Consider the following 22216-nt stretch of genomic DNA (forward strand, 5'->3'; position numbering starts at 1 on the left):
CAGATAGAGGCAAAGCTGCACTTAAGCTAAATCAATGTTGTTACGGGCATGACTCAGTGTCTTTCAGAGTGTTTTCCACAGCTCGGAGCAGCTCTTATATTTCGTAAACAGACAAACAAACAAAAACCTACTTAAATGACAAGTTTAGTCAAATAATATGAACTGGTTGAAAACTGAAAATACAAAATTCTTGCAACTAAAGCAGAGATACTAAGCTCTCCTGCTCAACATTTTCTACCTGACACAACCTCATCAGTCGTTAACCCCCCCCCCCAAAAAAAGGGGGAAAAAACAAAACAAAAAAATATTAAACTTAGAAAGAAAAAAAAAAAAAAGATCAGTAATTTCTCTTTCAAGCATTTACAAAATTTACAAAAGTAAATCACGTCCTGTAAAAACTCAGCAATCCGCTGACTGTGTAAGGCAAAGAAATTATTTATATATTCTTTTTTTTTTTCTTTTTAAGCATTACATTCAAACACCTGTCTATGGATCTCACATTTTTGAAATGGGTGATCTGATCTTTGTCCCGTCAGGGCCTCTGAATGACCAAGTGACAGAAGAAAACAAGTGAAAATGTTACGCACTCTTAGCAGATGAACATTACAACATGTGTTTGGGTGTGTATTTACACAGAGTGGCACTGGACAACTGAGTGAGCAACAAAATACAAGTGTGTGGGGGCGATTTTTTCCCGAACATGACTACATGACTGTATATGAAGTGCATGGAAGTTTGTAAACATTGATTGTGTTTTTTTTATTGCACTGGTATCCTATTGTACCTGCACTGGCTGTATGGCCACGGTGCAGCATCTCTATGGGTCTGTCTGTTTATTAGGAACACCAACATGCATGTGCACTGGCAAATATTCATACCAGCACACATTTAGGGAAAAAGAAAGATGCAATCCTTTAACACGTTGGGCTTTACCACATCAAAACTATGAGCGAAGTGAAAGCTGTACCATACTTTGCCAATATCGGTACGGCACAGTGCATTTATGCAGTGTGGAAAAAGAATAAATAAATTTCTCTGTGGTAGCGGCAGAGAACGTTCTGTTGGTGATGGAATGGCTGTCCCTGAACGGAGGACAAGATTCTACAAAAACTGGTGAGAAAAAGAGCTTAAATACAGTATGTATAAAAATACCTATTCACAGTCGACACAAATGTTGTGCATTACTGATATTGTCCATCTGGTAAGCACACAGAAACTTACATAAGTTTTTCTAGCTATAAGAACAACTAAACATGTATCTTTCTCAGCAAAAGTGAGATGTTTTAAACAACTGTTTAGTTGAGGGATACAAAAAACTGTTGACCATCTACACTTCTTTTCATGTACAATAAAGTAAAGACGTTTTTTTCTTTTACTTTGATTAGAGTCTAAAATTACTTTGAAAATACTGGAAAGGGAAAAAAAAAATGCGAGTTCCTTTACATCAATTTTAATCTGCGTGGGAGTGGGAGTGGGGGACCACTGATTCTGACGGAGAGCAGTTAATGATAATGACGAATGTCATTATCGCCTCCAAGATCGACTCTCGTACTCATCGTCTTCATCGTCATCCTCTTCCTCCTCCTCTTCTTCCTCGTCCTCCCCAGGTAAATACGAGCTAGCTTCCTTCTGTAGAAATAAATACCATGTTAGCATTTATATTTATGCTTTTTCTGGAAACTTTAAGTCAGCTTTCCTCCTGGCAACATGCATGTTTAGAACACAGCAAACAGAAAGTGATTCAAAGTGTAGCAGAGGGAAATTATTTAGTCTGATATTAGCTATTTTTAATAATATTGTAACAAATAAAAAATGTTAGGTAACTGTTTAAAGAAAAAAAAAAAACAATCCAAAAATATACTGGAATATCAGATTTTAAAATCACCAAATATTGGTACTGATCTTAAAAATCCTATAGTGGTCAGACTGCCTGCTTCTGATATTTCTTATGCTTTAGATTTAGACATCCTCCATTCTATTGGTTAGCCATCGGTGAATCCACCATGACAGGTGACCTGCTGATCAGTCTCAGGAAATTAATCCTAATCTCTGCCAGTCAAACTAGTCTGTAGACCTGTCCAGAAATCTGTCTGTTTCAGCTCCTGTGATAAAACGTGATGAGCATGAAGTGGCTATAAGTAGATCTGCAGTCAGAGGAAATCTGACCACAAATCTCTACCTGTGCACAGACACATTTTCAGAATGGCAACCGTACCTTTAAAAACAAAAGTTACATATAAGAAATGGCACAACCTCAAAGGAGGAAACAAACCCCTTAAATAAATACAGCATAAGGATTTCACCTGACAGTAATGCAGTTTTACTCATGGGGCTAAGATGCTCTTAGTACTGAGAGGCTAGCACTCCTTTTCCTTTGGGAGCTGCTGTTAAAAATTAACAAGCAGCAGAAAGAAATAACCAAGTAAAATTTTGTGAATGTAACTAAAACTTCAAAAGTTTCCCCAACTCAGATTTTCAAGTTGTGTCGTACACAACGCCCTTTCCTTAATTTGTTTTAGTTACTGGGAAAACATGAAGCTGTGTGTGTATTTGTCATACCGCACTGTCCTCATCTTTAGCCTCCTCTTCCTCGGGCTCCGTTGTAACAGAGGGCGTCTTGGGCTTGTACCAGGAAATCTGCAGAACACGACCTTTGAACTTAGCTCCCTGGTTTGCTGCCTAGAACACCAAAGAGAGGTACAGCTCTTTTAGATGCTATATTGGAGTATTTTAATTATTTTAATGTATTAATTTATTCTATTATTATTAGAAGAGGATTAGAGGAAAAGCAGCAAGATTAAGAGAACATGTAGCCCATACACATTTGGAGCCATGTGACTTACATTCTCTGCTTCACTCCGTGTCTTAAAGGTCATGACGACACTGTTGGCGTCTTGGTCACGGAGATCCTCGATTTCACCAAATTTCTAGGTTTAAAAATATCAGTTGGCCAATCAGGATATACTTATACACATCAAAACATTTATGACTTATCACAGGGAAAATGATTCACTTAACATATCTAAAAGATATAAGAGGGAATAAAGTGGTATTTATTACTACAGTTTTTATTACTTAGCAATAACATCGTGCTGTATTACTGGAGGGAGAGATCCTGCCATATTCTTACCACAAAGTGCGGCATTAGCTCTTCTTTTTCCTCCTGAGTGACCCCTAAAATAGCCAGGGCTCTGGGTCTGTGATCAACCACCATACGGTTCACAGCCCCGCCGCGCGCCATCATTTCCCGGTTTCGACTCCGGCCACGGCCCACGTGCATCGCACCAGGATCTGGGCCCAGCTTTCCTCGGCCGCGACCTCGACCCGCTGGAGGCCAGATCAAACCCAAACGTGTTGCCTAAAGGAGGACAGAAAGGGCGGTTGACTGGACGCTGTTTGATTTCAGTACACAATTACACACCACTGTGTGTCTAATTTATATATTGAATAACTTTAAAAAAAAAAAAAAGAAAAAAAAAAGTTTATGGAAAAATACAAAAACAACAACAAAAAGGAGCAGGCCATCACAACCCTTCAGAGCTGAAACATTTTCTACACACCCTTACTCTCTCACTTTCTGCCCTTTACCACTAGTTGTCACTCCTCCATTTTTAAAAACATCTCCTTCCTTCTCAGACACTCCACAAGCTCACAACCACTCTCCCTTTAATTGTCATCCTGCGATTTTCTTACAAGGACCAGTGTCTCAAACTTTAATGAGGCGCAGCTCCATCAGTGTAGGACGTGTGTCTTATTTGGCTTCGTTAGCAGATGTTCCTCTGGGCTTGCTTAAGTGGCTGCAGTTTAATGTGCAGAAGGCGGGCCGAGTTTAGATGGATGGGGGATGCATATCCATTTTTAAACAACTAGCCAATTTAAGACCCTGGGGTTAAAGGAAAAAAAATGCAAAGCAGGTTGTTGCTAACAAAAGCTATGTTGTTGTTAGCCTGATCTTAAGCCACAGCCGTCTGCGTGCACAGCAAATTTAGAGGATAAAGAAGAAGAAAACACTGTGTGTAACACCAAAAAATACAAATAAATAACTGTATGGGCTGCATGACCTAACCTGAAACCTAATTAATGACTTTTGGCAGAATCACTGGGAAGATGTGTTATTTATGTGTCATTGCTCACTTAACCAGGAAACCACGCTAACTTACAAGAGACCTGATCCAGAATGAATGCAACAAAGATGAGGTTAAATGCAAGTTATAGAACATGAAATATAATGTACAAATACTCCAAACAAAACTGCAATACTAATTACCTCAAGAAAAGCCACCAATTCAGTAGATAAGTGTGTGTAAGTCTACCTCCTTACACTTTGATGGAGTGTAGTAATAAAATGCTGTTTAATCTGATGTGTCAAAACCCCGAGGGGACTACAAAGCAAGCATCTGGAGGAGTGCGTCTGGCAACTACTGGAGCCGACTAAGATAACAGTACAGAGGTAAACTGAAAATTTACCATAAAACTCTTTTTTTTCTCATTACTGAATACAATTCAAGTTTATTTATATAAGGCCAGTTCACAAAAACAGTCGCCTCAAGGCAATTATGCTGCAAGGTAAAGACCTTGTGACGATAGTGTGCAAACCACAACAGTCGGTCCCCTATGAGTAGCGATTGGGGTAAGCGGGAAAGAGAAACTCCCTTTTAACAGGAAGGAAGCAATAGGTCATTTACATCTTGTGTAGGTGTCTTGTGGTATCACCAAGACGTTCGCATCAGATTCATTAGGACTCTTACGAAGCTTCGAGCTGAGCGAATAACACTAAACACAGCGGATCTGGAGCTTGTGCAGAAACTGCAGGATCAGGTTCCAGTTATCACAGTCAAATAAAACAAACAGAACATAGATGGTTTAAAAAAAAAAAAAAAACCTTTCTGCCTGACACGTCTGACAGAACACAAATAAACTAATGAATTTAATATATTATTTGATTTATTTTAATCGGTGGACAGATACCATCTCTTTCCACCCCTTGCAGAACAGGCTGCGACTATAATCTCATCTGCACACTTCCTCTAAGGCATTTCTTGGTATCACATCCTCTAATTCAGTTCTCAACGAAAGTGTTGATGATGCAAGATGCTGTCAATGATTAACTTTGTGTCTGTTTCTATCCATGTGTATTTTCTGTGCGTGTGTGTGAGAATGTGTGTGTGAGAGAGAGAGAATGTGTGTGAGAGTGTGTGTGTGTGTGTGTGTGTGTGTGAGAGAGTGAGTGAGTGAGTGAGTGAGTGAGTGAGTGAGTGAGAGAGAGAGAGAGAGACAGACAGACAGACAGACAGACAGACAGACAGACAGACAGAGTATTACCTCCACCTGTAGCTGCCCCAGTTTTCTTTTGAGGTCTGTTGTATCCTCTCCAGAGCTCATCTTCTTGTGAAAGTCCAGCTCAGCATCTAGCAGCTCCTTGTGGGCCTGATCGCATGTCATAGAAAAGAAATTTGTTTACTTAATCCAGAGAAGCAATTAAATACACAAATATCAACTTGTGTTTACAAATAAAGGAGGGGGGGGGGGGTGGAGCGTGCTTGTTGGTCTAACAAGGTCAATCAAGACAAAACTGTGTGAATCGAAATTGTGATTAAAAACCAAAAAAAAACCCCCCCAAAAAAAACTTTATTCCTATGCACCCAATATTCAAACAGATCCTCTACTTCGGTCCTGTACAGAACCAACATTGACTTTTTGATCTTTTTTTCCAATTTTTGCAAACCTAAGATTAGTGTAAGAACCGTTTCTTTCAATATGGATTAAAAGATAAGCATTCCTTGGAATTTCCAGGAAAAATAACAACCCCCCCCCCCCCCCCAAAAGAACCATTTTTTTCATTGCATTCAGACTAAAAAGGACCCAATCCCAGGTATAGGAACTCATACAGCTGAAATTTGAAAAGGGCCTAGGACTAGGACACAACTACATGCAAAGAGGAGAAAACGAATGTGAAAACAGCAAAGATTTGTTGAGGCTGAGCGGTTATTGGTTATTCACTTGGTATATAGGACAGCCTGTGTGCACATATCCTGTATATACGTAAATGTCTATACCTTGTGGCCAAGTAGTTTTAGAGCCTATAGAGAATGTTTTTTGACACATTTTGGTTTAACATCAGTGGAATCCTACGCACTCTCACCCCCCCCCCTTGATGCGGTCAGCACACTCGAGGCAAGCTGTCTAACCCTAAAAAGAAGAAAGAAATGTACTCCCCCTCTCCTTTACCAGTGGCTCAGAGATATTATATAGTTCTTAAACTTAGAAAACACACAGCAAATATTTTTAAGATATTATAAATTGAGATCTGGAGGGTCTTTCTTTCTACTGCTTAATAAAGACCCCATAAATACATTAATCCACCAGCATCTAAGGTTTAGAGTACACAAAATGTATATAAAAAAATTTAAACTCATAAACATCTACCTACTCAATGTATGCAGTTTTATTCTTCATATAAAAATGTTTTTTATGTGAAGAAACGCCTTTTTAAAAAGGACCTGTGAAGTGTGAAAAAAAGGCAAATAAACAACTCTACCAATGTGTGATATAATTTTCGGCCTAAATTTCCCGCCCCTACTCTCAGTTACGTACAAAGACAAAAAGGAAGCCAAACTTACATCAGTCTTGGTTTTGGGCTGGCTGTGGTTAGTTTTGGCGCTTGAGACCTGGGAGGCAAGGTTCATTTCATTCTGGAGCTGGGTGATCTTTTCCGTTAGTTCTTTCAGCGTTTTCATGATGTTGGCCCTCTCTTCAGGTTTCATGCCTCGGTTTTTCTCCAGCCGACTTATCAGCGCCTGGAAGGGCACGAAAAATGGTATCAGAAAGAACGTTGACAGTACACTGGAGAAAAAGAGGAAGGATTACAGATAAGAATAGTTTCAATGTTAAATGTCTTACTTTCTGACACTCAATCTGTTTCTCTAACATCTCCTGTTTCTTCTTTCTCATGTCTTGCTGGAGTTTTAGTGCCTCCTAAAGGAGGGGAAAAAGAAAAAGGGAATCAAAAACATTCAAAACCCCCCAAACAGTTTTCTCTCTCAGTGGTAGTAGCCTTCTTAGCTGTGGCTCCTGAGAGAAGGAAATGGCTTAGCTCTGCTATTCTTTTAATGGTCAAAATGCGTAACCAAGTTAAGCAACGTGCCTGCTTTTTCTTGAGAGCTTCATGTGCTTCCAGTGCTTTTCCCGTTTTCCCAAGGCTCTTTGAGGAAGACTTGGCGGCTGTGGAAGTGTAGTGTCCCTTCAGGGTGTTCGTAGTAGCAGGCACCACCTAAGGAGAAAGGTGGAGGGGCAAAAAAAGGAAAATTAATATATAATTAATTTCTTTACAAATACAATTTTAGCTAACAAACACACATAAATCACTGTGAAAATGTTGTAACACACGTGCCATCATAATATTATACTTTTGTATATTATATAATATCCACTTTGCCTGATATTGTCTGCAAGATAAACTTAAAACATACAGCAGCCGTGTCCGTGTTTGGATTCAGGTTGTCCGACTTGGCATTTGTCGTGGCCCCAGCTGTTGCAGACAGATGATGCTTGGGTACAGTCTTGTTCAACACATAAGCAGCTGGATTGTGCTGCTTGATCCCCTGCAGATAAAACGAGTGAGGGTAAATCAATGGATATTTTAAAAATATATATAAAATTGTCATCAAAGGATTCTCAATGTCTCCGCTGTTAATACCAACTTTATGCATGTTGCTGTGCTGCAGCCCCTGGTTGGGCACTGACCCGGCAACCTGGCTCCCTGAGCTCTGCTCCTGCTGCTGAAGGCCTGTGGCATTAGCACCAAGCTCGCGGTGCCAGTACACGCGGATAAAGCGGTTGTTAAGGACCGCTTCTGTGCTGGATATGGCTCGTCTGGCTTCTTCATTCTTTGTGTACTGGATCAATGCTGCCTCTGGGTCTCCGCCAAACACAACCTGGATTGAGAGTGCACGTGCAAGTCCGTAAATGTTTTGAATTCATTCTCCTGCAGGCCTAATGTCTATGAACTTTGTGGGGAGCACTCGTTAAAAAAAGCAAAACAACAACAACAACCAAAACTGGATGCATTTTACCTGTATATTGACGATGGTTCCAAACTTGCTGAAGTGCTCGTTGAGTTTGGTGATGTTGTTGAGCTCGCGCGGGATCCTGCGCACCTCCAACTTTGTGTTCACATAAAAAGTCCTCTTGGGAAAAGCACCCTTATGCTGGTTGTTGAAGCTTGGCCTAAAAAGAACATTTCAGTGCTAACATCACTAATTTGGTAGTTTTGTTTTCATAAAAAAAAAAATAAATGAAGGAAAAAAGCAGATGAGTTAATCAAAATTTAGCGATGATTGATGATCTGGGATTCAAGTTTTGGCCATATTATGGTTTTATTTAAAGAAGACTACTTCCAACCTACAACCTGTATGACAGTTTAAATGTACTCCAAGTAGAGGTAATGCAAAGAAATCCTCATGACTGGGATGCTTGTATCTACCTGCTTACAACTGAGACAACACTTGCTGCTGACCTCCTGAGCAGTAATAAGTAATGGGGTGAGGCACCAACTTGATTACATTTCAGCTGGCTACCGTACTCCAATTTCTTCACATAAAACAAAACACTGTGCAGAATAAATGACATCCTAAATCAAATATGTAGATTTTTTTTCTTTAATCTCTTACTTTTCCATCCAGGGTTTTTTAGGTGCTGGCCCTTCAGCTGTACTGGGTCCCATGGTCCTCTTCCTGCTGTCCTGCTCTGTGTTGAAACGGGACACGTTACTTCCAGGAGTGCTGGGTGCAGTAGCTGGCTCTGTCTGGATCACTATGTTGGCAGCTAGAAGATACGCAAGAAGTCAAATCAGTCTGAGAAGGTCAATTTCACAGGATCAGGTTGAATTTAAAAAAAAAACAACAAAAAAACCCTGTAAATGAGGTTGTTACCTCTGGAGCCTTGACCTTCACTGGAGGTGAGGCCAATGAGGTTGGAGCGTTGAGTCTGCACCCGGGGAATAAACTGACGATATGGGTTACGTCCTGCTACAGTCAGGCCTGGAGATTCTGGGTTGTAGCCTTCTGCATCGTAGTTGTCTAATGTGTAAAAGTGAACAGACGCACATACCGTTAGGGGGGAATATGAAAACGTTTAAAAATATGAAAAAGTGAATACAAGCAAACATATTAATAAAAAAAGAATCTTTGACTTTAAATGTAACCACTGAATAGGTAGCAACCTGTGACATGAGTTTAACATGTAGTCCAGGATAAAATTTATAAACAAAACCTACAAAATGCGAGAAATAAAAATTACAGTTATTGTAAGTGCGCAAAATAACCCAGCAAGAAACAAACAAAGATAAAAATTAACAACCAAGATGATGCTTTTCATTCTTATCTACATTTGTGACACACAAGTGCAAAATTATCAGAAAGAGGCCCTTCACGGCAGTTGTGGTAACAGATCACAAACCCAAAGTTTGCAAATACCAAATAGACCAATTTCTTTTTAGTTCTTTAAAGTCTTTTAAAGAGTCTGTAACTGAAACCCTCATGTGCATAATCATAGCAGGAAGCACTCAACTAAATGAGTCATGACAAAATTTCCCAGAGATGCTTGGTTTTTTGTTTTTAGGTTAATACACAGCGCTACCTTCTGGTCCACAACTGTTACTGCAGGCTCAAGAAACACATGCCAATTGTGCACACAAACACACACGGCATACAACAACTACTTTACAGTGACAGGAAACAGAAACAGAACCAAAAAGTGTTTTGTTTTAAATAACCCTTACCATCTTAGTTATTTTAGATATTTAGTAAACTAACCTTTATCATACTGTAACTATTAAAGCACACAGAAATGAGAAGTAAAAAATAACAACTCAACAACATAAACACACTAAAAGGAACACCCAAATAAAAAGCAACACAGCAAAATCTCTTCCAAATGCACAGTCCCAATCTGAAAAGCAAAAGCAGCCCTGCTTACATTCAGACTGGACATATTGGGGACGAAGAGACACAGATGAGGTCGAGGAAGGAGGTGGAGGAGGAGGAGGAAGTGTAGGAGGTCGGCCCACACCAGGCGGTCCGACGGGAGGAGAAGAAGTGATTGCAGATTGGTGGTTGGGGGTATCAATCCCACTGGTTGCTATCAGTGGGGGTCCTGAGGGAGACACAAGCCCAAGCTGATGTCTCAGGTACAAAAGGTCATTATAGTTAACTACAACTAAAAGCTAAAACTAGATGTGAAAGAAAATAAATTAGTCAATTAAATGAAAACTAAAAACTAGATTAAACAAAACAGAAAGTTAAAACCAACTAAAATTATTTTGTGAACTGGGAAAATTAAAATGAAATAAAATGGAGTCAATATAACAACAAAAACTAAATGTGGCGATAAAACTAATAAATGAGAAAAATCAACTCTGGAAACTAAATGAAACTCAACTGAAATCAAAACCAAAAAATCAAAATGAAATAAAAATTACCAAAAAAAAAAAAAAAAAAAAAAAAAAAAATAGGAAATGACAAAATGCAAATTTGCAATGACTCTATAGTATATTACATGTATAGTATTAAAGAAGTATTTCAGTGAAAATCTGACTGCTTTAATATAAAAGCAGATGCACCAGGAAACTGCGGCGTCTTCTCGATAGATTTGCTTAAACTTTATGACACACTATCCATTTATCAAGTGGAAGATAGAAATCTCATAACTTTAACAGCCTTAAAAAGTAGCTGAAACAATAAAAGCCTATCAGGTCAAATGTTTCAGTCATCACCCCCCATGTTTGAAATATATATTTTAAAAAAAAAAAAAAAAAGGCAAAATATTTTTTTTTATGTACTGTTTATGATCAATGGGCAGCTATCTACTGTGTAGCACGTCTACTCTAAACGTATGTAGATACATAAGATTTTTGCGCTTTGGATTTAAATACATCTTTTTAAATCATCATGATGATTTGCAAAAACAAAACACAGCCAGTGTGAAACTGATCGGCAATAGTGCAACTCAAAGGCAGGAAGATTGCACAGGTTGATTTCTTCCCTTGAGAAATTCAACAAAAACTCTTTACAACTGAGCACGTTGTCAAGTCGGGCAAGTGTTTTCACTCACTCACACATATACATACATATAATATTGAAGACAGCTGCTTTTCTACACACCAGAGTGGTGACATCTCATTCCAATTAGGGCTGGGCCATATTATACCGTTCACGGTAATACCGGTATAATGTTAGGCAACGATAGGAAAATGAAATATCGCGATAGAATATGAGTAAAACGCGCATGCGCAGTGCCTTTGTTTTCATACGCACATGGCCGATTGTTGAGTGAAACAGATGAACCAGAATTGGTTTGTAAAAATGGTGCAACTTCAGTGATGTGGAACTGGTTTGGTGTTTGTCCGTCAGATACACGACAAAGCACATTTTTTTGCAGAACATGCAAGCGGTCGTCGGACTAAGATGCCCTTAAATCTGGGAGTAATCTGGGTCCTAAACTCCGTATACTTCAGGTCAAACGAACACTGCAGCATCACTAAGAGTTAAAAACTGTCTAAATTCTTTCATCTTTAATAAAACGATCAGCATTGCTGCTTTACCAGGTGTAACTATGAAGTTTAACTTCCAGGCATCCATAAAAACAAAAGTTATTACATTTAACGGAGTTAGAAGCTAGCAGGAAGCTAGCGGAAGTTAGCTCGCTAGTTTCGCTAGTTACCTAAGCATGATATTGCATGTTCTGACTGAGAGATTTCTGAAAAAAATCAAACGTACAGCTCTGCTATCACTTCCAACATAAATGAAGACAGGAAACTAAACAGCAGTGACGTTTGTAGGGTTACTGAAGTTGGGCTAGCTGCTGGTATATAATGATGTGCTACGTGATCGCTAGCGACACAGCTATGTTAGCATAACATAAACAGTGAAGCTGGAGGACGAACACTAACACTTTTCCACTTATAAAAGTTAACGTTAAGGTTCCTCATGGTTAGAGACAAATGCAATCGCATGGCAGGATGCTGTAAAAGGACCAATCTTCAGTCAGGAGAACAACTGAGATAATCCATCCACAATACGAGGTTAGTCATTAATATACTGCAGCAACATGGGAATAGAGCCGCTGCCAGAGAATTCAACATTAATGAATCAATGGTACAGAAGTGGAGGAAGCAAGAAGAATGAGTTTAATAAAGTTTGATTTATCTGACTGCTTTGTTTCGCTTAATGTGCCTTATAATCCCGTGCACCTTATGGTCCGAAAAATACGTACTGCACACTGCAGTTTAATGTTGCAAAGCACCTCTTTTTAACTTCAGTGGATATTATACATGGTTATGCTCAGTATATGTCAGCCCATTTCTACTGGAAATGCCTTTTGGTTAAACTTTCAGCAAGGAATTTGCATTTGCACTGTTACATTTTTATAAAGCTTTAATGTACATAAAAACCAGCTTCTTGTTTAAGTGAAAATAAATGATAGGTTGTCTTTTTGCGCTAGTAATGTTGTGGAGTTGTATTTTGTCTCGCATCAATTATATCGTCAGTTATATCGTTATCGCAAATTTTCAAATATATATCGTGATAAATATTTTTGGCCATATCGCCCTGCTCTAATTCCAATATACCGTTCATTTGAATCTTTACATATTTAAAACCTCTGGTGTCGTCAAATCAGCCATCAGAGTAAGGAGTACAGTGTCACATTACTGAGGCCACGATGTCTTACATGTGACCTGCTACACTTTCAACACATCGCCATCGTGTGTGAATGGGTGGATGACTGGATATGTAAAGCGCTTTGGGGTCCTTAGGAACTAGTAAAGCGCTATATAAATACAGGCCATTTACCATTTATTTACCATATTAGTTAGCTGGATTTTGTTGTGAGTGGGGACAAAATTGTTTCTAAATGAAAACGATTTATGATTTAATCCTACTTCTATTATATTAAAGAGATGTTTGTTAGCTCTCAAACATTGGGGAAACTCATGCAAAAATATCTTCATAAATCAATGATACTACAGGCCAAAGGAAAGGTATGTATATTGTGACCAGACTGAAAAAGGCCAGTGGAAGAACAACGCGTCTCACACAAAACCAAATGTTTGAGAGAGGAACACGGTTCTTCTGGCTTCACTATTTTGTAGATGCAAATTGTAAAACTTCACAATATGATGAAGCACAAACTTATGGATTAGAGGAGCATTAATACTCACCTGTCATAGGGAAAACACCTGGTGGTGGTGGCTGGCCATAGGGTGGCATAGAAGGCATCCTGAGGTTGGGAGGTGGTTCAGTGATGGGGGGCATGGGCAGCCCGGCGGGTGGCAGAATCGGTGGGGGTGGGAATGGAATAATATTTGGTAGATTGACATCGTCGACTATGAGGGGGTCACTGCCGTGATCATAGAGACAATGGTCACCACGGACACAAAATCCTTTTTCTGTGTGAGGGAGAGAAGCGATTATTCATAAATATCGTACACAACATGGAGTTTATATAAACTGCTGCTTTACAGTCACAAAACACACATGCACACACACACACATTAATAAAGCCAAACAAACAAAAAGACACCACACACAATAACATAAAAAATTCATGGGAATTAAACAAAATGAATAAACATCTAAGTTTAAAGCAGCCAAGTCACACAGTTCATGTATTTACACCAAAGCCTCATTAAGGAACTGGGTCCCAAGTGGCTGTGTTTGAGCACGGTGACAGAAAGCAATGTACTTCAGGGACAGTGGGTAAGTTTAAACTCTCCTGAGCCTCAGTGTAGAGGGGAGTGAGAGGGAACCAGGTTGCTTTTCTACCTTTCACTGGGGACAAGAGGATGAGTGCTAAGCAGTGGTCATTAGTGAAGAGACCAAACAAGGCACAGAAGCCTCAGGGGAAGAAAAAGGTAGTGTTTAAACTAGAGACTTGAGCAAACTGTACAACAGCCGTCATAAACTTAACATTTCCTTTAAATCTCATCAAAAAGCTCCAGTGTTATTCTGATCCCCTTTGAAATGCACAGAAAACATCTCCCTAATGCTACTGGGCTGTAGCAGATAAAAGGCTCTCAGATGGAAAAATAAAAAATAAAATAAAAGACACGCAGACACACGAAATGACAGAAAGAAGGAATCAAAGGAATTGAGAACAGGATGATTAACTCTGCTCCTACCATCGTAATCCCTGCAGCGCTGTTTGAGTGAAGCAGCCTTGCTGAAAGGTTTGCAAACACCATCTTGCCTCGTTCCGTAGTAGCTAGACCAGCTGTCTGTAGTGCTGTCGGGCAAGTGAGCCAGTGTTGCTACCGGTACACCCCCAGCTCCTGAAGACGAGGAAGAAGAGGAAAAGGGATGCAGAGGTGTGTGTAAGGGCAGGAGAGGTGGCGGGTGCTGCTGCTGCTGCTGCTGCTGCTGAGAGCCAGATGTGGTGGAAGAGTTGTATCCGTCAGTGTCCTTCCTTTCTGCCTCAAACTTTGACTTGAAGTCTGTTGAAAACAAGTAAATCACATAAATCATTGTGTACTGTATCATAGCTGACTTTTAAAAGCACTACATTAAATGATAGATTACAAAAAGAGGGAAACTTGTAATGACAAAGATGAGCAGATTAACCTTGGTGGTAAGAAGACCAATCCCAACCCATGTTGTTGAACCCCCAGTGATAGGACTGCAAAGCTGTCCACATTCTCCCTTCCTTTCTACCAACTCCCAGCAACACTGTCCAACAATCCGACAGGAATAAAAACGAGAGTCGGCTACATCCGTAATTTCTACAAGTCTTCTCATCTAAAGCGCCTCACACCAGCATGTCTCCAACAGCACGTCACCGTCACTAATGCACCGTTTAGCAGTGCTGACGAGAGATTCAGGAGCTTCTTCGCGCCTCAATCTTTGTTCCCCTGTGCTGTTGTTGTTATTGGTTGTGGGAGGGGGGACTTTCTCACCTCTGCCTCCTCTGTGCTCCCTATCCCTGCTCTTTCCACGACTGCCGCTCCGGCTGCGGCTCCTGCTGTAGCTTCTCCCGCGGGGGCTGCCCCTGCGCCGCTCATGGCGCTCCCGGTGGGAGTCGCTGCCGCTTTTCCCGTGCCGATCAAAGTCACGGCGCTTGCGCTCGTCTCGCCTCCTCTCATCGCGGTTCCTGTGTGGATGATGAGAAGTTAGAGGCGTTGCTGATTTTAAATGTATAAATCACACAGGAATACTTCACAGGTTTTCAGACACGAATGTGGGTCTTCTTATAACAAATGAAGACGCAAGGATCATTTCTTTCTGTGTGTCTTTAACATAACATGAACCCTGAAATAATGATCTTTGTTTGAGAGAAGTACGCTTTTATCTGAAACAAGTTATTAGGGAAAGGCTTAATTACCTTTGTTTTATGTGTGCACAATCCCATTAAGTCCCCAAATGGGCTGTTTGTGTTAAAACTATTGGGAAGTGCTTAGTTTCATTAACAGAAGCTTTTCACAGCAGAAGCTCAAGAAAGTAAAATAAAGTAAAAAAATTAATTAATAACAACTTAATTTCTAAAAATATGCAGAAAATATACCCTACATATTAAAGACGTAACTCTTTTCAAATTACGTTAATTATCGTATATCAGTGAATGAACTCTCCCATCTGCACCCAACACTAGATATGCCACAGCCAAGGGACACATTAGTGGACACGAGGGCCTAATCAAGCCAAAAGCAGGACTTGGAGGGCTGGAAATATAGCTGCTTGGTAAGATCGCTATATAACTACACAACATCAATATGTACTAAACAGTTCAACAAGTGTGTCCTACCTGCAAATGTTTTAGCTGCTTATAAAGACAAAGTTAAATGCAAGCCATATACCTGGATTCATTGAAGTCAGAGCGATTTCTCAGAGGACTTCTCCTTCGCCTGTTCTCTTCCTCGGGTGTTTCAGCCTTGAGGGGGAAAAAACAAAATAAACAAAACAAAAAACATCAGCTATAATATAACTTTAAAACTTAGGCTACGTCCACAAATACATGGGTATTTTTAAAAACGTAGCTTTTTCAATGCGTTTGGGCCTTTCTTTCACACGCGTTTCTTCCAGAAGAATGGCGAGATAATTTTCACAGGTCGAGGATTTCACTTTGGCTCTTTGTGAGCTACTTCTGCATTTACATGTGGACAGAGATAATTTTAGAAAACTGCACGTGTGGACGAGATATTTTTAAATTTTTTTTAAATGAAAATGAGAAATCTCAGTTTACAAAACTACCCATGTACGTGTGGACGTAGCCTTAATAAACAAAAAAGCATTCAAAATAAGTGATTTTATCAAAAGCTTTGATTTCAAATTGAAATGCCCATTCCAACAAAACCACTCAACCAGTTTAAAAAAAAAAAACTTGTGTGTGTGTGTGTGCGCGCACTCATTTTCAAAAGGCGAGCTATTCAATTTCAGGGTGTACCTCAACAACTTCAGCCTTGATTGCAGGCAGTTTAATCTCCTCTTTGGGAGTTTCCTTGGCAGCAGGATTTCCCAGGTAGTTCTTGGTCGTCAAACATTCAAAAAGCTTATCAACAAATCCCACCGTCTCTGCAAGGACAAAATTAATCACGAGAACACATTAAAAACTGCATGCAGTTTTCAGTCTTGTGAAAAAGGGCCAAAAGTCTAAAAGCATAACACACACATAAAAAATAACACATATGAACACTGCATCCATGACATGTGGGAAAGCTACCTGATTAAAAAAATGTAACATTAAAAAATTCTAAAGTGATCCAGGAGACATATGTAATAACCATCAACATGTTTTCCAACTAAATTAAACCCCTAAACTAATTTTAATAGTGTAGAGCTAAAAATAAAGAGACTGAATCAGGACACATCACACTGGATACAGAGTCACTATCAAACGATGCAACACTCCCTCTGGTGGCCACATGTGGGGTCCACAAATGGCATCCACGAGGAAGATAGCATTGCTGATGTTCCACTTCAAATTTAAGACTCTATACATTTCATTGTATTCTGCCTGCCTCACTATATTTATACAGGTGATATTTCATTAACATGGCCTGTTACAGAATGCAGGCTACATCAGTGTGACTGTTAATGGGTAATACATATGAGTTCTGGGGGCTGAAAAGCAGTTTGTGTTGCAGGTAATGGCTAACATTATCAGTTTAATTGAAGCCAAGACGACACATCAATTGGATCAAATGCTTCTGATCAACTTATTTCCATATTGGTCATTTTCTAGCCTCAATCAAGTTTTTTAACATTGTTAAGACAAAGAGCCTGTTTTACTATATCAAACAAGTTGCATAATTTCAATATTATTTATGATAACCACATGTATTCCATGTTTGAGCTACTTAAACTATATAGTACAGTCTTGGTGGCATATGAGGGGAAAAAAGAAAACTAAATCCCCTCTGCAGGGGTACTGCATTTTTTGTATGCAGGGAAAAAACTTCTGATCTGTCTAAACTTAGCAACTAATTTTTAATAATCAGTTTAGTCACTGACCTCGACAATGCCACCAGGTCTGATTCCCAAAGGATTTGTGACCTAACTGCAAAGCCTCTATTGTCTGACATGTGCAAGGGGAGTACGAATAAATCCCTTGTTAGCTTAATGATGGAGCAAAAGTTTTTCCTCCACCTTAACCAGGAAGAGCTACAAAATGTCAAAATTGCCTGCTGACACATTAGCAGAAAAGCTTTATATAAATAAAATAAAATGTATACCTTTTTGTAGGAAGACATCAAGCTGATCAGCACAAAGTGCTTTCAGTTCCTTCTCTGGTTTGTCCTTCTTCACAAGAGCAACTACATAGTTGGCTAATGCAGAGGGGTCAGCATCACATCTGCAGATTAAAATGTATATATTAAAACATATCTATCTATCTATACACACACTCATTCATATATCTAATAAGAAAAAACTGTTAAAACTGAGAGAAATGTTTTAGTTGAACCAACTGAAATATAATGCATATCAAATTCATTTACATATCTATGTATGCAAAGCGTAAAATTCAAAGGGGGACAGATCATTGCCACAAAACTTAAACAATCCACCAAATGCATAAAGTAAAAGAAAGGTTATTCTTCTTATAGGAAGGAAAGGAGTACAGGTTTCCATGGTAGCATTTCTTAACATTGGTAATATAGCTTAAAATTTAATTATGATTAGGGCTGCCACAAACGATTATTTTGATAGTCAACTAGTCACTGAGTATTTTTGCGATTAGTCGACTAATCAGATCATCATCCATTGGAGGTAAAACGTACAGCTTATTGCACCAGCAGCATCTGCTCTTATATAACTATCATTAGCTTACAGCTTTAACTGTTTAAGGTATGTGCTAACTAAAAATAAAGACAAGATGATAGTTTATTAAATTTTAATGAAATTTGCAGATTGTTTCGGTGAAGTTTAATAAACTCCTTGCTATCTAAAATATAACAAGACACCGGAGTAAATTCTGGAGCATCTCACACTTCTGATGATCAGCTGTCTGCTTGACGTTTATTCAGCTGTGTAAAAACTATAACTTTAATCTCAGCCAAACCGATTTACTCAGGAACAAATAAAATACTAAAAAAAGCCAAACAATTACATTTTTAAGTTATCTAAGTGACTCATATATCATGTTTAACCTGAGTAGCGAAAGACGGCGGTGGGTTTGAAAAAGATTTGCCGGGAGTCCGGTGTTCTCACGGCTCTAGTTAGCCTAGCCCCCGGCTAGCTATCGAGCTAGTGGGTAACAGACGTCTCCGAAAACGTCGGAGCGCTTTTGAAAATATGCGGTGTCTTGATAAACTGAGCAGATATTTGAGGTTTACACAGCTACATTCTCGCCTGAAAATATGTTAAATGTTTATTTTGTGACCCAGAAAGAATAATAAGAGCAATATTAAAACTAACTAGCTGCCACCATTGTTGGAAACTGCGCTGGGCTGCGCTATGAATTCTGGGACGCTGCTTCTTCTTCTTCGGGGTTTAACGGCAGCTGGTATCCTTGTACATGCAGTGCTGCCATCTTCTGTTTCAGTCCGTTATTACACTCTTAAATCCTGCTACTTATTCCTGCGTTTTTCAGGATCTTACAAAGCTTCAAACGACGCGTCGACTATTAAATCAGTCGTCGACGATTTTGATAGTCGACGTAATCGTGACTAGTCGACTAATCGTGGCAGCCCTAATTATGATTACAACTAAGTTTGATGACCATTCTTTGAAAACTCTGCACATTCTTTGAAAACTCTGATGTGCTACAATGCATGCAATGTAGGGGGTTTTGAGCATGTGAAAGAAATGACATAGGGCAGTGACTATGTCTGAAGTGTCGTTGTGGTTTGGCTTTTTACACAAGCGTTGCAATTCACTGTGTTACAGCTGGTCACTCTGGTCACCCTTTCTGTGGGCATAAAAAAAATGCTCAGATGTTCCTGCAAAGTAAGCTAAATGTCAAGACAAAATGAGGGACATGTCAAGGTGTGTCTGTCTAACTTACTGCTAGCTTTTCAAATAAAATAAAATAAAAAAAAAGCTCAGTGTTATCTACACTGTTTTTAACCTTTGCTTACCCAGGAAAATGTGACTCTTGAGATTAAAAATATCTTTTACAAGAGTGTCCTGGCCAAGACAGACAGCTGCAAAATCAACTAAGTTCCATAAACTAGTAACACACAAATGAATGCAGAAAATAATACATAAATTAAGTACAGGAAAACAAAAGTGATACAAAATAAAATACAAAAACAACAAAATATGTAAGCTTCAGAGCCCATAAAGCGTAAAACACGATCATTATCGTCTTATGCTCACTGGTATACAGTTTTGCTGCAGTTTGCATCATGTGCTCACAATAGTTATTAGCCATCAAACCCATTTTATTCTTTTAAACTGAGCCAATGGTTGAGTTTGTTTGACATGTTTGAAACATTACAGTTTCCTAGGGAAAAGATGTATGCATCTTAACTAGATGGCTTCTTCTGCAGTTACGACCGCTGTCTTCTTAAGAGTAATTTGTATTTATGCAAACTGACAGGATGAATTTGTTATACTTCACTGCAAAATGCAAGTAAAAGTCTGTGGCTGGTTTTCAGTATCAAAGTTATCAGACATATAGCACTGGACCAATGCATTATGAAGCTCAATAAATCAATTAACAGCAGAGTAATCTTTGCAGTTTGAGCACGAATGCCTTTTTTAAATTTAATATAAAGCCTGGTAAAACGATTTCAGTGCGTTTACCTGCACTTTTTCAAAATAATTTATGAGTTTAAAAGTTCCACTTACACAACATTTGCTTTTTTAAACTTAAAAAATAGAAATCAAGCTAAAAGATCTCCGAGACTGTCAGCTATGGAACTACTGGAACCTGGACTTGCATGAAGTGTTTCCAGCTGCGCGTCATGTAGCTGGAGTCGAGTGTTTTAACCGATGTATGAAACTATACATTTTTAGACATAAGTTGTAACGGCCACCGTTTTCTTTGTGAGGATTTATTACACAGCGTGCTGCGGGGAAAAGCCTGTTCTAACGTTTGAGTCTAAAGGTTTATTTTTTAAACACCTGGCGGCTCTTTTTTTTACTTCTCATCCTTAAATAATCTGCTCTTTCACGTGATTCAGTTTATTTTGAAAAGTCTCAACAGGATCTTGAGCTTTATTGTGAAAGGTTTATGTGGAACATAAACAACCACAACGCATAAAAACAGGCGCTTGTCCATCCATAGTGTGGTTATATAAAATATAAGAGAAAAAGAGAACTTTAAGAAATTAATATAGCCACTACAGTGACCATCAAAACGATGAAAATATATTGCCGTAAACAATTTATTTTGCGACACCACGAAACAAAGGATAGCGTAAAATGAAACGATAGACGTTTTTATAACATCATCCGATATATATCGTTATATCGAACAGCCCTAAGTTCAAGCAACAAGCTGCTAGTAGTTAATTAACTGCTGACTCACTAAAGCTACAGTCAAATTTGACCCTTAACTACAGGATCATTGACCATGGAAATCCCCAATGATTAATAATTACCAACAATATAAATGTAATAACAATGTGAATGAAACTATGCCTACTTGAACTCCAGCCTTTAGTTAAAGCAGCTTAAATACGCCTCACTTTGGCTCTGCAAGGACTTTTTCTCCCCTATGCAAAAAACTCCTTATTTTTAGAGGATGAACCTCGGACACACAACGATAATATTGTGGAGTTACTCCATTAGTTGATTAAACAGTGACTGTGTGTTGTCCCAACAGCACAAAAAAGAGAGGGAGGGGGTAACTTAAATCCTTTAATGCACTCCATTACCCATTTGAGCTCGTCAACATATTTAAAAGAATTTTAGGATCTCGCGTTAGCAAAACAGACAAAGCGTAACGCTTACAAAGCATGTGTTACTATGGAAACTCCAAAGGCAAAGTATTTGTGTGCATTTAACTATGAAATATGTCGAGCTAATAGCTACAGTTTTAATTAGTAACTTTTCCCAGAGATACAACAGCTGTTTTAGGCAAGAGGGGCTACACGTTGAAGGCTAGGAGCTTGCTACAGAACTGTGATAAAGTTACACTACCGTGCGCCAACTGCGTTCTTAACTACCATAGTGTCAGAATCAAGAATTCGCAGTGCATCAAACGCAAGCAAACTCGCTAAATCATGCACAATCATTACTAATGAAAAGTAAAAGTGCCTCTCTGTGCTTCGAAAGGCTAACAAGCGATGGTTAGCTACTCGTGCAAGAATCTGCCATTGATGCAAGGCTAACCCAGCGGCTAGCAGGCTAAAGCAGCTACGTAGCATGCACGCTAAATGTCATTTCATTTCAATACTCACATCGGCTCCAGGAGCTTTGCCAGCCACGATTTCAAGGCTTCAACATTTTCTATGATCATTGTGAGAAGGACTACAATACTGTCTACAAAAAGAAAGAGCGTTTTGACAACCCTACTTTCATCGTCTATAAATTTATAAGCTTTAAGGCCTTCTGTCTCTCTTCACAGGCAGGTCGTACAAAATATTTTACGGCATGGCAACATGGTCAAATTGTCGTAACGCAAGCACGACGGCGGATGTTTATTATGCATTTAAACAAATAAACAAACAAAAAAAAGCCGCACATATGAGGGCTTGTATTTGTTTATCAAAGTAATTAAGATTAATAAATCTTAGCTATTCTAATTAATGTGCAAATACAACAGATAGGTTAAGATACGT

At 39.0% G+C, this 22216-nt stretch overlaps 1 protein-coding gene across 2 annotated transcripts; it reads right to left on the reverse strand.

Annotated features, from left to right (window-relative positions):
- Nucleotides 1-410: 410 nt before the first annotated feature.
- On the reverse strand, nt 411-22215 carry rbm27 (RNA binding motif protein 27). Of its 2 annotated transcripts, XM_026181419.2 has the most exons (21): nt 21836-22215; nt 17720-17838; nt 16432-16559; nt 15845-15918; nt 14948-15141; nt 14177-14488; nt 13217-13444; nt 9976-10152; nt 8931-9077; nt 8670-8823; nt 8073-8226; nt 7701-7934; nt 7470-7601; nt 7145-7270; nt 6901-6975; nt 6621-6797; nt 5323-5427; nt 3131-3358; nt 2844-2927; nt 2560-2679; nt 411-1629 (listed from the first exon to the last, which is right to left on the reverse strand). In XM_026181419.2, the coding sequence occupies exons 1-21, from the start codon at nt 21892-21894 to the stop codon at nt 1525-1527; spliced, it is 3132 nt and encodes a 1043-aa protein (XP_026037204.1). In that variant the 5' UTR covers nt 21895-22215; the 3' UTR covers nt 411-1524. The 2 variants fall into 2 exon arrangements, with proteins under 2 accessions (XP_026037204.1, XP_080163347.1); XM_080307221.1 differs by lacking the exon at nt 9976-10152.
- Between the last annotated feature and the right edge of the window lies 1 nt (nt 22216).

Source organism: Astatotilapia calliptera, chromosome 10 (genome assembly GCF_964374335.1).
Source record: "Astatotilapia calliptera chromosome 10, fAstCal68.1, whole genome shotgun sequence".
Classification (NCBI taxonomy): Eukaryota; Metazoa; Chordata; class Actinopteri; order Cichliformes; family Cichlidae; genus Astatotilapia; species Astatotilapia calliptera.